Source organism: Maniola jurtina, chromosome 7 (genome assembly GCF_905333055.1).
Source record: "Maniola jurtina chromosome 7, ilManJurt1.1, whole genome shotgun sequence".
Taxonomy (NCBI): Eukaryota; Metazoa; Arthropoda; class Insecta; order Lepidoptera; family Nymphalidae; genus Maniola; species Maniola jurtina.
The window spans coordinates 5,476,090-5,495,646 of record NC_060035.1 but is presented as its reverse complement, the minus strand read 5'-3'; the positions used below and the strand labels follow the sequence as shown (position 1 = coordinate 5,495,646).

Genomic DNA, 19,557 nt, shown 5'->3' with positions numbered 1-19,557 from the left:
TGGTTAAATTAATTAAACCCAAAACAAAACAGTGATTTGCAATGTAATTTATTTTTAGCAATTAAAGCGGAGTTAATAGCACTTACAAAAACATGTATTCAACGTATTCCTTTTTGTGGAAAATTACTGGGCCAGAAACTCGAATTAGCTGTAAAATTATTACTCTTTACTACTTTTTAAGTTAAAGATGATTCGAAGAGCAAATAGTGGTTTGTGGTTTTGGAGAAGGATCCTTCGGATACCATGTTCTGCAAAGAGAACCAACAAGCCAATCCTGGAGTAGCTTCGTATCAACACCAGACTCAATTACGTGTTACCAGAATATTATATGAGCGTGGTGCAACCACGTTGCACAGCAGTGCATGCCGCCTTTGCACGTTGTGTGTGCAAACACAAATTGCGATGGAAAATACACAGCAGGGCCTCACACTAATTTGCAATACAAGTACACATATTATTAAAGAAGTGTATTAAGCACATTGCACTGCAGTGCACAACGCCAACGACGCGCGATATCGATACGCCGCGTTCCCTTTGCGTGTTGTGTTTCAGGCTCTAAAATATTCTGTACTCTATTTTTATTTTTTCGCCCTTGATTTTAGTTTGTACTTTAATCATCACTCATGAATGTAAAAGTGTGCTTGTTTATTGATTTGTTGGTTGGTCCTTCAATCACGGAGTAACGGATCGACGTGATTTTTTGAATGACTATATTTAAAGAGCTGGAGAGTGACATTGGATACATTTTATCCCAGCAAATCAAAGAATTTCCACGGGATTTTTAAGAACCTAAACAGACGTAAACGAAATAGCAAGTATCATCTAGTAAGTATTATAGGTAATTTCAATCAGTGACAATCTTATAACATGTTCGGTATAATGTCTAACGATTCACATGAATGTTGAATACATCAGATATTACATAATGTGCAGAAGCGTGCAGGTACCCACCTACCTTAATTGATCTTTGTCGCATATTGATGCTTGGAGTGTTGTCGATTGAGTAACTGATAGTTTCAATTGTCACGACAACTTACAGCCCATTCTCACTAGTCGGCTGTCGGTCCCGGATTTTAATCGGGTGTCGGTGCCTCTGTTTACACTTCATCGGCCACGATGGAAGCTTCACAAGAACTTCGTGAACGATTGACGTCGACGAAAATGTTGTTGTGATCATTTGAAAAGAAAACTAATAAAGACAGCTAAGGAAATAATATTGGGTGCACCTAGTTTGGGAATATTTTATAACTTAATAACAGAATTGAGAAGTGACGAAATAAAGTTTTTCAATTCTTTTAGAATGTCAATTTGTATTTTTTTGCCGGACTGGCAAAACACCCGATATTTGTGCGCCGACACAAAATTAGTTTCAGTCAAGTTTGAATAGTTTCATATAAAATGTTCTGCGACTAGAAAATCTGATTAAAATCTTGGTCCGACAGCTGACAAGTGGGAACGAGCTCTCAATTTCAAACAATTTATTGCAATTCCATAAACACATTCCTTAAATATAACATTTGGAGTAAATAGTAAATACTATGATTGTACAAGGTATTATGGATACACAGTTTTGGTTTTTGGCTCTTACAATATCCATCCTTGTGTACTATAAATAATTTTGTATTTTCAAATGAAAGAAACTGAAACATACGTATATTATGTATCCACTATAGTACAAGATTTATTTACAAAAAGTAACAAGATGTTAACGCATAATTTTTCAAGAGCGATACCGAATATTAATTTTCTGAGTGAAATTTTGTGATAAAAAGATATAATTACTAGATGATACCCGACTTCCGGCCCGTGGATTTAGTTTTCTAAAAATCCCGTGGTACAGTTTTCGTAGCCGTTCGTAGCAGACAGCAGTAGGTATCATCTTAAAACAAATTGCCATCAGAAATTTGTACATTATGAACACACTGAAAATATATTTTTGAATTAAAGTAAAATATTCTTTATTTTATAACTCTCATAGTATTTAAGCTGTTATTATTCAATGCTTTTTTCTTTTTCTATTTTGGCGCTAAAAAGATATTACCTTATTATACTTCCTTGTTGGTGTTGTTTCTGGTTATATTGTACGTAATTTATTTAAACATCATAATATTAACATCAATATTCTTAATCAAATAACGTCATAACAACTTTTTAAACTTGACGCTAAAGTGTCGCAGGCGCAATCACGGTTTGTGCTTTCGTATGTCCCTGGCTGAGACACTCTTTAGCACTGAAGTTCAATGAAATTTTGTAGGCTTCTGCGCAGTCAGTTTTTTTTTATTATATATATTTTATTCAAAACAAATTGTTTATTTTTAAATGCATGAACGATGGTGAATCAGATGATAAATCCCATTATAGAATCAAAGCCACAATTGCCCCTGGCATTTATGCTTGTTTAAGTAAATAAATTAGTAGGTATCAAGCTACCGAATTTGTTTCAATTTTGATTGACTAGTTATGAAGGTTTTCCATCGATGGAAGTCAGAAATTTTATAGGAAAAATGTTTAAAGTTTAAAACGTCAATTCGTTCGTCTTATGTGAAGTTATGTTTAAGTTATTAAAATTAGATTGTTTTTAATGAATTATTTATTTATTTACTTTAAACATATAATATGTTTTCGATAGCAGAAGCGCTACAAGCGCTTGCTTGAAGAAATATCGACCTGCATAGTTCTTCTAGCTAGATAACTAGGGCTCGTCTAGTCTCAGTGAACTTGGTCAAGTAAAAGTTATGCTTAATCGATCTCTGTCGATAATTTCAGCATCGAAGTTATTCAGAAATACCTACCTTAGTAGAATTGACCTTAGTAGAAAATATACTTTACCTTACACTTACTTACTTAGTAGAAAATTCAATTTACCTTAGTAGAAAAACTTCGAGAAGGAAGTTGACTGAAGAATACAGCTTGGCTGGGCAGCACCCGGAAAGTTGCGTCAAGTCTTCAATTCGTCCATACCCACAAAACCTATAGACGAAAGTCTTTAAATAGTTTGCTCTACCTATGATGACGTATGGAGCTGAAACGTGCAGTCTGACAGATGACCTCGTCCACAAGTTCAAAGTCGCTCAGCGTGCTGTGGAGCGGGCTAAAAAGAAACTACAAGATCTGCAAACTGTTAAACTTATAGAAACCTGCTGTCGCTACCCAGGTGTATATTTAAATTTTGAAAAAACAGGGTAGGTACCTCCTGAACATAAGAAGCGAGAAAAAAATTCAGATTTACAACCTTGAGTTGAATAATTTTAGACAGGTTTTTGAAAAAAAAATCTAATATATAATAGAGGGAAAAAATTCACACAAAAATAGTAATTTTATTCTTATTACGCTATTATTACGTGAGGTTTACACTTTACAGTAAGACTTTTTTTTATAAACATTTTTTTCTTAACTTAATGTGAGTAGTAGGTATAATATTGTAAAGTATATACTAAAACACGTTTAATAAAGTACTTTTTCATCGTAAACTTTATGAACCAAGAAACTAACTCCTAATGGGTACTTTTTTTACTGATTTTACTGAAACAATATTTTAATTATAATCATACTTACTTCTTCAATATTTTTTTCTACACTGCTGTTTTATAATATTTTTTTTTTTTGTAAAATGGTATTTAAAGCACTTAGGATATTAAATTCTATTTTTGTTTAGTTAATTTAAAATTTTATAGTTCAGGTTTTGCTTAATGTTTCGCCTAAGTTCTCCGTAGTAATTAAAAATTTCTGGGTTACCAGTGTTGTCCAGCTTTGTGTACAGTGTTTTTATTAATAATACTTACTTTTAATGACTTACGCACATTTATTTTGTTAAGTTTACCGTCGCAACTGAATAATAATACGTGCAGAACTTGCAGTTATCCACATGTATCTAGAAATGCTTATCCCCTTTGGCTATACCAATATGATACTTACCAATGCAGATATTAAAATTGCATAACTCATGTTACAGTTTGTACAAACTGGATTTCCAACTTCTATTCAAGCTTTTATACGCCACGACATAATTTATTAGGAGAGCGTTTTCATACAGGCTGCCGGTAAAATTCGATAATAAAACCAGGTAGACTTCATTATTTGTACAAGGTTCCATATGAACAGTTTTCAACGATAGGTTTTGTCTTCAATTCTACCACAGTTACTGCTGCGACTGAAGGAATAGTCTGACCTATCGTTGCGATAACTAATGTTCGCAAAAAAAACTATGTCTGGTCAATTCTCTTCTCCATCAAACTTCATCACTTACCTAAGAGTTGTGACTGAAGGAATTGACTGATCCAGAACTATATCTCACTATAATGGGCACCTAATGCACTGTCAGTCGACAGATACAATGCAGTTATGTCAACTGTTATGTAAACTACAAAAAACCGATCTGCACATTGCAGCTGATTGGGGTCTAAATCCAAACCACGGTAATATTATCTATTCAGTATTCTAACTCGGCCGTTTCTTTGAAATAAATACCTACAGCTGCGCGGTACGTAAACATGCGGTAGGGCTGCCCGCCTCCAGCAGTTTAATTACATTTGCCTACTTTGTGTTTCCATCTAGTTTTGTGATTGTAAATATACTTTTTTATATAAACAAATAAAATACTTTGTGAATTGCATAGGAAATGTTCAACAAAATGCGTGTTGTTTTTTGATTGGTAGATTTAATTAAAAACTATGTTTATGATTGAATAACAAATCGGTCTTATACATTTGAGACCGAAAAATATTTGCGCCTCGACTGAGACGTAGGAAATTAAACGAACGTTAGGAATTATTAAATTTTAAAGTTTAAAAAATCCCCATTCTAGTATAAAGCTTTTAATCAAAAATTGTTTTGGGTGACATGGACAAGATGGAGAAAATGGAATATCTTTTCCTTGGTTATAGATACCTGCAGTTACTTTACAATTTATATACATGGTTTTAAATGAAGTTCGGAATATTTTCTCCATTTTTTGCATATTTTTCATAAAATAATCGCTGGGTACAATCAAAAAAGTTTGCGAATTAATCTTATTGTAGTCCCGGTACCTGAAATACCGACATTCTGAGCTGAAATTGTGGCTTCTTTGATCGGGTTTCACATACAACGAAAAAATCGCGTGGTAATTGTTAGAAAAACAAAACACCGCCCGTTCGTCACTGTGGCACAGTCGCGACTGTCTGCGTGTCGAGCGCCTGCCGACATCGAGGTGCGTAGGTATAGCTTGCATTTCGCCCGTTTGTATGAAGTTGGAATACTGTATACATACCATTACCGTGTCCAAACCGTCTTCTATAGACCTTATTAGGGTTACGTAACCGAAGCTTGCCAACAGGACCCTTTAACTAAGCCTTGGCTATCCGTCCGCCTGTCTGTCCATCGTGAGGGATTTCTATAGACCCTAAGCAGCAACGCACACCGGCAGAAAGCCAAAGCGCAAACGTTCTTTAAGCTTAGCTTTTATTTACGTTAGAAATAAAGCAGGGTACCACTCGCCCAAAATCGTACCATATTATCTCTGTTTCATGTGTTTTGTTTTCATTATACCAATATTTTTAAAGCAAAAGTACATAAAACTGTTTAAGGCTCAACTACACGATCTGAATACGTTGTTGTTAAGTTGCCTAAACAAATTGGGGACTGAACAACTAAAACATTTACTTGCTCTCATATTCTAAGGGTTATTTGAATTAGGGTCTCCTCTGAGGGTTAAATATTTGAATTCGTAATCCTATGTTACTAAAATTATAAAATAAAATAAAATACTATAAGTCATTAACTTTAAAAAAAATATAATATTAATATTAAAAAATATCATAACATTTTTTCTGTATTTTGTTAACATTTTTTAATACACGTTGCTTTAATGTTATTGACCCGCGGACAAACGAAACACTTATCTTTTTTGTTAAGTTGTTATAGTTACAAGCCATACAGTAAACGTAGAGCACATTACTTGTAATGTATAACGTCAATAGTAGATACTTAGCATAATTTTTATCAGTTTTCGCGGGTTCGCACCTGTAATGATTTGTCAGTGTATCAACTATCTATCAATAGAGATCACAATACTATTACGACGACACTAATACGAGTAACAACAGTGTTCCAAGAACGTTCTGCCTATATTATCAAGGGATATTTCCTGTTGTAAAGATACAAGTCATTGTACACAATATTTTCCTTTTACAAAATGTTTACCTAATCGCAACGTAAACCAATGCCATATCAGTCGGTAGAGATATTTAGGTACCTATTCTGGTTGTTTCAGCCAACGAAATGCTTTTCAGGAGCATTATACCCGTATTATAAATGCGGAAGTGTGTTGGTTTGTACTTCAATCACACCGCAAAGAAGCAGCGGATCGACGTGAATTTTAGCATGGACAGGCATAGTTAGACCTGGAGAGTGACATAGGCTAATTTTGTCCCGGAAAATCAAAGAGTTCCCACGGGGTTTTTAGAAACCTAAATCTATGCGGAAGAAGTCTTGAGCATCAGCTAGTCGTGAAATAATTTCAAGGAGCATATGAATAAGTTCTTTTTTATTCAAATATAAGTTACCTTGACTGCAGTCTCACCTGGTGGTAAATGATAAGATGGAAGCGGGCTAACCTGGAAGGGGTAAGGCAGTTTTTATTAAACCCAAACCCCTTTGGTTCTTTCTATACGCAGTGTATCGTAACGTTCGAACGCCAAATCGCTTGGCGGCACGGCTTTGCCGGTAGGCTGGTAACTAGCCACGTTCGAAGCCTCCCACTAGAACAGACCAGAGAGATTTAGAAATCACAAAATTCCAAACGCCTGCCGAGAACCGAACCCGGGACCTCCCACTAATAAGAGCACAGCGCTTACCACTACGACAGGGAGGTCGTCAAGTTATTTACACTTTAGAGGCGCGTGCTCGTAACTTGTATCGCAATGTTTGAGAACGTTCTATGGGATGGCTGTCGGGTAGTGGGGTGCTCTCTGTGGCAGTAGGTCAGTGGTTCCGCAGGGCGCAAACGCGGCGCGACTCTGGCGCAATCCTTACGTAAAGCCGCACGGCTTAGCGCCCGCGCAGCGGAGCGCGGTGAAAGTTGCGGCTTCGCAGACTCGAATACTGTCACCTGTTCTGTACCGAAGTTCTTTAAAAAAATGAACGACGCGACCTCGTTGCGTAATCGTTTGATAACATACTAGTAATTATCTTGATCGCTCATATTTGGACCATCTGTTACGATGTGGGTTAATACCTCATAGTAACTAGCGAGAGTCTACTCAATGAATTATAGCGAATGCCCGTAGTAAAACAGACAGTCGTACAATTTAATGTAAGTGGGAGTGAGTTTTAGGTCAAGGCCGCATAACATTCGATTGTATAAGTCTCGGCCACTCGTTTAACTGAATTCGACTGGCAATGTGATGTCATAGTATTTTGTGCATGCGTTTAACCCCTGCCCTGTGCTTTAATGGACTTGTAACTTCTTTATGAAATGCCTATATCTGAATTAGTTGTCGTGACTTATTAATTTTATTTATTACTAGCTTTTGGAACTTATAGTACTATTAAAACCCTACATGGTTGTTTCCTAAATAAATACATACCTACCTACAACTCTTTAGGCATCTCATGCAAAAAATACTATTCTAAGCGCTTTTTTCCGACTTGCTAGACAAAACCGTAATAGCTCGACTTAAATACACGATACATACATAATGTAGGCATTGCTACCTTAAAGCAATTGGGGATAATGTAGTTATGTATCAGTAAAAAAAATCCATAATCAGGTCATTAGTTCCAGAGATTACCCCCTACTTAGGTAGGTAGGTAATACCAGGTATGCATTGCTAACAACAAGGGCATCACTTTGCTGTATGCATCTAATAATGCTGTGCTATAATTGGCTAAAATGCACAACAATTGCAGTTGCAACAACGTTATAATCATCGCTAGTTCCGCTTTGTTAGAGATTAAATCTCATGTTATGTTATAAGTCTGATGGCATTCTTAAATTACTTAATTTACTAACGTAATATCAAGTTCAAGTTCTTGCGCAGGTCGGGGGCTCCATCTTATCTCATTGGCACTCACCGTGCAACATGTGCGCAGGAGTTTTCATTTAATTTAACCTGCGACTTTCATTTCCTTTTATGGGAATACTATTCTACCTACTACTATTTTAGTACTACTTTAGGCTACTATCTATTTTACCTCTACCTGAATCCACGTTATTTAAATCGTTGATTAGGTACCCACTATAACAGACAACAGTCAGAGCAAAACAAATAGTACAATCTGAACACAAGGCGTATGACTGCGTATTACAAAAACAGATCTTAGCCGAGATTGTGTATTAATTTCTAGTCTATAGGTAGGTACTCTATGACCTGAGCAATACTTGTTTTGCGATCACAATACTAACGTATTACTTTTTTTATTGCGTGAAAGGCTTGTGCTCGACGAGTCATAATTAAAAAAATAATGCTGAAGTCTAGGTTGAAGCGCGCTTAGTTACCTAGAAGATGCCTATTCACTCTTGTTTAAAAGGTATTTAGGTTATTATATGTGGCAGGAAATACGGACGCCGGAAGGGCATTCCACGCCTTAGCGGTTCGTATCAGAAACGCTAAGCAGTACCCATGCGCAAGAGTTTTCATTTTACAATGTAAGGATGCCTGCCCACTGATGCGGAACGGAACGGAGACATGATAATTGTATCACGTTATCTCTCGTAATCTGATTTGTCGAAGCACATATACGTCTCCGCTCAACTCCGCAGCAATGAACTGCAGCCCAACCCTACTACCATTAGCATATCGTAAACAAACGTTGTTAATAGCAACAGACATTTCAAGAACACAACTATACTATAAACAAGCGAACTAGTTCTAGCTATTTGCACCTATTGAGCATCAACAACGTGTTTTCAGTAAGATCGCGATATTGTTCACCGGCGATTCGGCGAACGTGACAATGGCACGAAAGCGTTTTGTAACAATCGTGCAAGCATGCGTGTGGATGTTGAGATGAACGTTACTTTGCTAAGTGACGCATTTCTTTTTAACCCCCGACCCAAAAAGAGGGGTGTTATAAGTTTGACGTGTGTATCTGTGTATCTGTGTGTCTGTGTATCTGTGTATCTGTGTATCTGTCTGTGGCATCGTAGCGCCTAAACGAATGAACCGATTTTAATTTAGTTTTTTTTGTTTGAAAGGTGGCTTGATCGAGAGTGTTCTTAGCTATAATCCAAAAAAATTGGTTCAGCCGTTTAAGAGTTATCAGCTCTTTTCTAGTTTTCTTGTAGAAAAGAAGGTTACATAACCGTTAGGTTCGTAATATTATGTCAATTGACAAATGTCAAGCTGTCAAGATGGACGTTGCCTAGATATACATAATTATTTATTTGAAAATGATTTGTCGGGGGTGTTGAAAATTTTTAATTTACACTTGTTAGTATAGCATTCCGATTAGGTACTTAGTGGATTTTCGCGATCGATTTTTTTTTCATTTCCGATCTAAGATCATACTACATACATTCTATGTTTAACGAAGCTAACGCATAGTGCTGTTATAAGTTTGGCCGTTGTGTCTGTGTGTCTGACTTTGATATAAAAGTGCTTAACCCGATGGATCCATTTTAATGGGTTTTTTTTATTCAGAAAACTTCTCGGAGAAATATGGAAGCCACGCATTACCTGTTGCTTTAGACATATCACGAATTTATTTTTAATTCGTGATACGAACGTCCTATCATAAGTTGCAAATGATATCCTATATGAGATAAATAAATTTCATTTCATATCGTTTCATTTCTATGCGATCATTTTTTTTTTGTTTACCTCTTGAGTGCATCTAAATAAAAATAAATTGAGATAAACCCTCAATTAATTTTTCGATAAAACTTACCTACTTATTATCTTGCTATCGGTATATCGAATTCTGGTTTTGTAAACTGACATCCTAATTCATTTTTAACAAAATATCAATAACTTCGTCCGCGTTGATTTAGGTTTTAAAGATCCCGTGGGAACTATTTGATTTTCCGGGATAAAATGCCTATGTCAACTACAGGGACGCAAGCTACCCAAGCTAAAGGAAAACACTATCGTAGAAATTGTAAATCACATCCTAAAATTGACTGCTGGGTCATTGTTGCGACAGGCGCAACTACAATGTAGCATTTTACGAAATCAATATTATATAAATAATACGTTTAACATCAACATACAATTTCCATAAAAATGTTTATATGTAGTTGAGAAGTAGGCTCGCCCCCGTTTCTCGTATTGCTATGTATTGTGACGCAATTGTAGGAAATTCTCTTTAATTACTTACTCGTTCTGTATGCGAAACCTACGAATAGACAGTTAAGGGCAGTGCCGTAATGAATTATTCCATCATAGGACACATTTTATACGAAAAGCATGGAAACAAATCGGGAATTCATTATATCAATTAGATTATTATAGCTTTATACTAAGAAAAGATTTTTAAACGCGGATGATATCGCGAGAAAAACTGACATAACTACATAAATAGTAACAAGTAGAAATGTAGAAACCAGTAGATAGGTATCTAGATTCTAGACATTAATCCTTACTAACAGCGCTTCTGTATTATACAATCCGATACTAAGGGCCCGTTCCCTACCTAGTACTACCAACTACTCACACATTTAGTACCTGTACGTACCATTTAGTACCTAGTTACATTCTTTTGCGGTTTTTAACATACTTTACTTGTATAGTTGTATAAACGTAACACGATAACTGATACATTTAACGGTCCTATACACTAAACATGCTCACGAATTATCCTTATTTAATGTATTAAACAGAAACGTTTTGAGAAACAATAAATAGTGTAGTAAGTTGAAAAGGTGATCTTCTTTTAGAGTCTTTCGGATTTGACGAAAATACCATATTTATCCAAAGAAAAAATGTGACACATTGCTAAAATCACGAAAAATCAACCAAAACGCATTGTAAAGTTTCCGTAAATATGATTTGCCTACTGCAATAAACACGAAACAAAAATCGTTTTTACTAATGAAAGACCATGAAGTAGAATTAGCGTTCTTATTTTTTACTTGAGTCCTTTCATTATTTAATGAAAAATATTCTAACATTCTAAATATTTCCACAAGAATTCCCCATACAAAATCGTATGGGATCTTTGTCACTAATATAATACAGATACGCCTGCCTTAGAATTTCATTCCGCCAAGGGCTCTCGGAGCAGACGCACGCCGCTTGTCGCCACGCCGGGATTTCCCGCGAAATTTAGATCGACTCGCCGTGTTTTTGCACATTGGAGCAAAAAACGAGAAGTAAATAAAAATTTACTTGATAAAATTATAACGTATTTAGATCGAAACTACTTATTTACTAAGATAAATTTTGGCATTTTTATGGTTCTGTAGCCAAAAAATGTCAACGGAACCCTAAGCCTTCGCTAAAATTAAAAATACATCATCGTCATCATGATCACCCCTTTCCCGACCCACTACTGAGCCTCCTCAAAAAGTATATAAAGTTTTTATCTTTTACGATGGTACGGAGCCCTTCGTTTGCTAGTCTGACTCGCACTTGACTGGGTTTTTCTTTCTAACTTGAGTGTTTTTCGGAGGTCGGTCAAAAAACTAACTAAGTGCGAGTCGGACTCACACACGAAGGGCTCTGTATCTTGGTACTCGATATAACACTGTTTACCTAGGTACCAACTTTTAATATTTTTATTAATTAGCATGGTGGCCATTTTGAAATTTTTGTTATTTGTTGTTTGACTACGAACGGACAGCGGAGGCTTAGTTATAGGGTTCTGTTGGCACTCTTTGGGTACGGAACCCTGAAATCGGAAATCTTTCTATAGAAGTTTCGGCTTCCTTTCCTATTTTATTTATTTCCTACTCTATTCATCCGCAGCATAACCGCTGCAGTATGATTGACTTAAAATACCTAGCTATCATGATTCATGACCGTAGCTAGACGGGGGGGTGGGGGAGGGGGGTTATCCAGGTCTTAACATTTCATGAAAAAATATTTAATTGACTTTTCGCAATTTTTTTTGTTTACTACAGATGAAAACACGAAAGATAAAAAATGTTTTAAAGCAACTCGCTCTACTTTTCTCATGGTTTTATTTATCCCGAAAAAACAATGAGTTCCCAGGGGATTGTCAAAAACGTAAATCCATGTGAGTGAAGGTCCGGGTATCAAGTAATGCGCAATAAACGCGCGAGCGAAGCGAGCCTACTTTTTTATATTTTTATAAAAAATCTATATTAATATTAGCGAAAGTACCTTTCAGGGATCATCTTCTTACCCAAAATTTGATTCTATTCAGAGACAGATTGCAGCGCGAGTGAAGCGAGCACAAAATCGCAGAACAATTTATTATGCATTTTAATAACAATTTCCTGTTGTCTGGGATTTCAGGGGGTGGAGGGGTTGGGAGTACAAACCCCCTGCCTACAGCCATGTATAGATTATACCCTTAAAATCAAATAGTTCCTACGGGATTTTGAAAAACCTAAATCCACGCGGATGAAGTTGCGGACGTCAACCAGTTATAAAATATTTAAAAAATTCTTGTAGGTTCACAAACGTATTAGTTGAGTGCTACCGTTAAATTTGTTTACGTGAAGTGCATTTTCATGCAGATTACATCTTATTTATGACGGAACGTCTACTTTGTTTGACCACGTGCTACGATAAAGTTTTTTGTAACATTATCACCTTCACGTGAACCTAATAAGAACTGCCATAGTATACCATGACGTGTGGACGGTATTAAACTTATTTTACGAGGTACCGTCTAGTTTTTTCTACGAATCTTATAGTTTTATCATAGATAGCAATCCACCCGGCTTCGCACGGGTAGCTTATCAAAGTTTTCGTAAGGATCTCTAATTTTTTTGAAATTAGATAATGGCTTATGTCACTCAGGATTAATGTAGTTTTCTATTGGTGAAAAAATTTTCAAAATTGATTCAGTAGTTCCAGAGATTACTCTCTACAATCAAACTTACACACTTTACCTTTTTATAATTTTAATATAGATAATTATCTATAATAAATACTTACCCCTGGTTTATATAACAAAAGCAAATAAATTATTTTATTATAAACTCGAAAATTGAAAATTTTGTCATAGTCGAATCGGCGCGGCGGCCCACTGTGCTTTCATAAAAGAATAGGGGAGCGCGCGGTTGTTACCTACTCGCGCTATGATACCTACCATCGACATCGGATGGCGGCGTTTAGGGCTCTTAACAAGTTAAACTATAGGTACACGTAGGTAGGTATATTTAAATCTTATCATGACCAATTACAATGATTTATTTACTTAGTTGCATTTCTTAGAAAATTTTAATACAGAAAGATTAATTATTATTTATAATACCAATGCAGACACTGTAGCCCGAAGCGGTGCATGTTCTGATTTCAGAGCAACCTTGGCCCGATCTTTCATAATACCTTTTTTTCACTATACGGATAAATTAACACTGCAATAATGGTACTGAAATATTACAAAGTTCTATTCTATGAACGAACAAGCTTTTTCTTTCGTGTTCCTTAAAAACTGTTACAAAGTGAAAATTCCCCACTTAAAACATTTGAAAATTCAAAAATCGACCCTAAAATACTCGTTTGATACATACTACATACCTATAATAATTAAATATTGCGTGAAGAATAGTGATGAGTCAGTAGGATCCACAAAATGTCTAATTATCACAATTCCACAGCGGCTCCATAGCGGTACTTAGTCACGAACGCCTCTCCACGGGGCCTACCACGCCTATACATTAGCTGACCTAATTATTATCTAATCCCACTTCGCACATACCCTATCTCAGTTAACAGAAGTTTTATTAAACAAGGGCTTAAGCACGGGAAGTTGTGACAATTCGCAACTCTTTCAAATATTGTAGAGCTCTTGCTACAAGTTACAACTGTACATTTTAGCCAATGGTGAGTCGGAAGTGATCACCGTCATTATGTCGGTGCCAATAAGGTGCCAATGTGGAGTCACAAACAATATGAAGAGTGATCGGGCTGTGCGTCTGCGCGGCTGATTGGCACCGGCTTCAAAATATGATATTATAGAACTGCATTAACTCTTGTATACATAATATATTCAGTTATAAATTAAATTATTTTTTGCTTTTTAGTGTTAGCGGTTATTGAAGTCGGTTTTATTTTTTTATTTTTTTTATTTTATGAGTTTGTATCGTGCATAAAATTAAACTGGTTTTAAATTTTATATTAATTTACTTGTTTTCTTTGTTTCAGATATAATTAGTTAGTAGGAAAAACTAATCCAAAGATGGACAGCCTCTACGCTTGGTACAAGGACTTAATTGATAATCGGAGCGGTAAGTTAATTCAGAACTTGCTTATTAAAACTCACAGATATAAAAAATTAATGAGCATTAATAACAGAGGTTTTAACTTTAAATCCTTATATTATATTTATGTTGGTTGAATTTTAAAAAACTTGTAAAAAATTACAAGTTGTTATATCAGTTATTCAGTTCGTAACCTCTAATTACCCCTTATTAGGTATCTACTCTATTTTTTATATGTTTACACAATCTTATTTAACCGTAACTTCTTGATCTTTTTGCTACTGTTTCTTTGACTATGCTACCTGATTCGGTTATAGCTTATGTAGTTTTATATTTTTAACCCCCGACCCAAAAAGAGGGGTGTTATAAGTTTGACGTGTGTATCTGTGTATCTGTGTGTCTGTGTATCTGTGTATCTGTGTATCTGTCTGTGGCACCGTAGCGCCTAAACGAATGAACCGATTTTAATTTAGTTTTTTTGTTTGAAAGGTGGCTTGATCGAGAGTGTTCTTAGCTATAATCCAAAAAAATTGGTTCAGCCGTTTAAGAGTTATCAGCTCTTTTCTAGTTTTCTTGTAGAAAAGAAGGTTAGATAACCGTTAGGTTCTTAATATTATGTCAATTAACAAATGTCAAGCTGTCAAGATGGACGTTGCTTAAATACATAATTATTTATTTGAAAATGATGTTTTGGAAAACTCAAATACTTTGGATCGTCGGGGGTGTTATAAATTTTTAATTTACACTTGTTACTAAATACCTACATACTTACCTATATATTTTTGTACCTACTGTTGTATAACATGAATGCGGTTTCAGTAGCTCTTATCATTAAAAGCCTTCATCATCTCTATAGATGCACCATCAAAGAGATTCTCGCACGAGATTATGTTGCTAATGTATTGCAAGACTAATTGTTTATTTTCTCACAATTTGTATTTTTAACACAGTTTTCCCAACTTTTTTTGTGTGTACATGTGAAAAATAATTTTGCCGGTTTGTCTTTTGCCTTCAATTTTTATATAACAGAATTGAGATCTTGAGATCTTACAAAGTGAAGATATATAAAAGAAGAATAAAGAACGTAAGTTGTAAACTAAATAAACTAATAATTTAGGTCGGTATGCTTGGACTTTACTTTCCATCCAAAATTTTTAGGGTACCGTACCTCGAAAGGAAAAAGGAACCCTATATATTACCCTATTATAGGATCACATCGTTGTCTGTCTGTCTGTGTCGGGTCTGTCAAGAAACCTATAGGGTACTTCCCGTTGACCTAGAAGCATGTTATCTGGCAGGTAGTTACCTAGGTCTTTATAGCTCAAAAAGACGTGGATTTTTGGTTACATCACAATTTTTTTATTAAAAAGTTATTTTTTTTTGTACGAAACTCTTCGTGTACAAGTCCGCGTCGCACTTGACCGATTTTTTTGTATCGACGAGCTGACCCGCCCCGACGTCGTCGGTCCAGTGGAATTTTTTAAAAGCGGTCAAGGAGTGGAATTATTAAAAATCCTGAAATATTCATTCTTCATTTTTGACCGAAAGCTTACCTACTTAGCTACTTAAACTCAAAGATATAATTTGGAAAATGACCGACTTTCAAACAAACTTTTATCCTCTATTTAACTCCCTTAAGAGTGGAATTTCCAAAATCTGTGAAAAGCTTATTCCTCCATTTTTAACCGACAGCCTAACTTAAGAAATGACGGATTTTTTATATAACTTTTATGCTCCCCTATTGAGAGTGGCATTTCCAAAGATCCTTTAGTGAGTGCCTATGCCATAAAAATGGCTCCTGTCAAAACTTCAAGAGATTTTAACCCCGTGCGTTGATGGATCAGTCAGTAAGGCGGTTAGGACAAGAACATAATAATATACTTATAGTACCTATAGATAAATATCAACGTCGGGGTCGGTAGCCCCACCGTTTTAATTTTACTTAATTTCCTTATACAGCGTTACCGATCAATAAATTGTTCGTGAATTTTAGTGGATTAAAGGTAAACTACTGAATTGACCTAGACGCGAGTAAATAACTTAATTATTTAATGCGGTCATTGTACCTATTCCTTGTAAATGTTGTTGACCCCTCAATGCCTAAATTAATGTGCTTAAGCCACCCTATAACTTCAAAGAAGTAGCCGAGTATACCTATTTATGTCTTACACATAATAACTCAAGTGCAAAGATAGTGTTGAATAAATGGCAGAAATCTTGTTGAGTGCAAAATTTTGTAGAATATTCGAATGATAACATATTGTTACAGTCGTTTACGTCTTTAAACATCAAAAAGATTGTATACCATGCAGCTAGGAATCAGTTTAGCTTTTGTGTATTTTACTTTTTGATAAAACTGAATAATATGTTCCCATATTGGCATGCTTTCCGTAACTACAAACAAAACAATCGGTTTGAATTTTGAAGATTGTGTTGTTTTCTGAATAGGGGCGTGTTGGAACTAAACAAAATTGAAAACTACCGCACATGAAATCAAGCAATCTGTCAGACAGTGAATGGAAGTAGGATGACGAATAAAAGCTCAATTTTTTTAAACTAACTGTAAAATAACACATACTACCATGCATTTACGTGTGGAAAAGTGGTACATATGGTAACACAATTTCGGTACGGACGGAGACAAATGATTTACTCAAGGCTTATTTTCCTAGCAGGAAGTAATTTCAACATACTATGACAAATGTCACAGTATGTAAAATCATGGTAAAATAACTTTGAACGGACTATAACCCATTTTTCACATGCTCGATTAGCATAACTATTATTTATTAACCATCCATTAACCAGACAACGAATGTTTTTATGCCATGTCTGTAATAATATATTACATCGATAACGCATAGACAGATTTGATAAGTAACTTTACTTACTCAGCGTTCAGACATTAATGACAATATATTGTTGCTAAGATAAAAAAAGGTGTTGAAACTTTATTTTGAAAGTGCACACAACGAGCGTAAAAAATTAAATCAACTCTAAGATGTGGGTCTACGTTTTCTAAGGTACCTGACATCCCACCACCTTCCTGCTCTAACATCAGATTTTGTTGATCACTATCACCCGTATTCACAGCCATTAGGTACTATTATGAGGTCTCATATAGGTAGGGCGCTTAAACACACAGGGTTCCACTAATCAGATTACTGCGTCACGTCAATTTCAATGATCTGATTGGTGGAATCAACACTGTGAGTTCAAGACGTTCGAGTGCACCGTGAGATTTCATGGTAATGATTGTTAATACGGGTGTATGTGTCTACTCGTCCTAGACCTCCAATGAATACAAACTCAGTGGACCTACGTTTAATAGACCTGAATGCCTTATACCATTTTCTTGCTCCATCATCAGATCCTGGTCACTATTTCAATGCCAACTCCTCATGAGTCCAAATAAATGAGCCTAAACATGGCACAAAAATCTACTGAGGTCAGCGGCCAAACCTCTAACACTCTTTTGCGTTGAAAGTTAAAAATAGCTATAAAAGTAGCCATACCAGGGTATGGAAATAAATGAGTTCGTTAAAGCCATTGTCCTTGCGCAAATGAAATGTGCAACAAGTTTTAATGGAATAAATCTGCAACATCTACGTTTGAAGTGCCTTAGACCGGCAAAGTACTACAAGCTCTCTAGCTAGATAATTTGCTTAACGATGTTACGTAAAGTGTTACAAAGAGATGCGCTTGTTCGTTACTCTCGTTAGATATCATCTACACGGATTTTCTAGTAATAAGATCTAATAAGTTAACTGCGAGATTTTTCTGAACCACATTGCGCTTTACACTTGATTTTTAGGGTTTCTCAAAAGGAAAAATAAACCCTTATAGGATCACGTCATTGTCTGTCTGTATGTTGTGTCTGTCGAGAAACCTATAGGGTACTTCCCGTTGATCTAGAATCATAAAATATGGCAGGTTGGTAGGTCTTATAGCACAGGTAAGGAGGAAAATCCGAAAACCGTGAAAAGAACATTTTGGGATTCAACATTTTGCAATTCCAAAATTAAACATTTTGCAAATTCAACATTTTAGGAATCCAACATTTTGGCCCTGAAGGAAAAATACAATACAATACGTGCAATATTGTGAAAAAATTTCAAATTTATTCATAGACTACTTGTCGAGTTTTGCATACGGAAGTAAAATTTTTATAAATAGACTCGAATGTGGCAAAACTTTTCCATCAAAAAACTTTTTAGTAACTAATAATAAGTAGGTAATAAATTGTCCGAATGGTTGTATTCCCCAGGGTTTTCGGCCTTTCGGATCATAATGATTTGGCATAAACATAATGATGCAAATTTTTTTAAGTATTGAAACTTTTCAAGTTTTTTGTTTTCACAAATAACGTCGCATGTTTGTTTTGATTTATTTATTACATATTGGACAAGGACATATCAGTGATGGAAGACATGACGCAAATTGACCACTTCAAATCTCGTTTACCGGGAAATGTTAATATTTGCTTGGATTGAGTATACCTACCTAGTAATAATTATTTATTGACGTTATATATTGTACCTAAAATGAAGGTTGTAATGTTATCTTTTTGCCAGTTTGTATTTGATATAATCTGAATCTGAATCGGTCACTACTTTTTGATTTTATTTAGATACAAGTTAACCCTTGACTGCAATCTCACCTCGTGGTAAGTGATGATGCAGTCTAAGATATGGAAGCGGGCTAACCGCGCGGAATATTGCAGTGTTCATTAAACCCTTACTCCTTTGGTTTCTACACGGCATCGTATCGGATCGCTAAATCGCTTGGCGGCACGGCTTCGCCAGTAGGGTGGTAACTAGCCACAGCCGAAGCCTCCCACCTGACCAGACCAGAAATTTAAAAATTATAAAATCTAAACCCCTGCCAGGAATCGAATCCGAGACTTCCCACTAATAAGACCACAGCGCTTACCACTGTGCCAGGGAGGCCGTCTACTTATGTTACTCTACTTGAATTTTACTAAATAATCCGGTTTTGATTCTGATGTTAAGAGGAAAGATATTGCGAATGACATAGACGATTTCACCTTCAAACTAGCAATTTTGACATGTCATGACCCTCTATTGACAATTAATCAAGCAGACATTTCAATCTGCGAAATTTACGCGGACTTTTAGTATTTTGACGTAGGAGGGTAAAAGATCCAGTACATGAACGAATAAGGACTACCCTGACATTGACCTAAAATTAAGGTATATGAGAATCGTTCTATATATAATTTT

General features: G+C 35.6%; 1 protein-coding gene across 2 annotated transcripts in view; it reads left to right on the top strand.

The window, feature by feature from the left end:
* LOC123866590 (elongation of very long chain fatty acids protein AAEL008004) overlaps positions 1-19,557 on the top strand; it is a 64,692-nt gene that overhangs the window by 14,203 nt on the left and 30,932 nt on the right. For both annotated transcript variants that reach the window (XM_045908235.1, XM_045908236.1), the window contains one exon: positions 14,259-14,341. In XM_045908235.1, coding sequence (XP_045764191.1) covers positions 14,293-14,341 — 49 coding nt within the window. In that variant the 5' untranslated portion in view covers positions 14,259-14,292. The remainder of the gene's footprint in view (positions 1-14,258; positions 14,342-19,557) is intronic.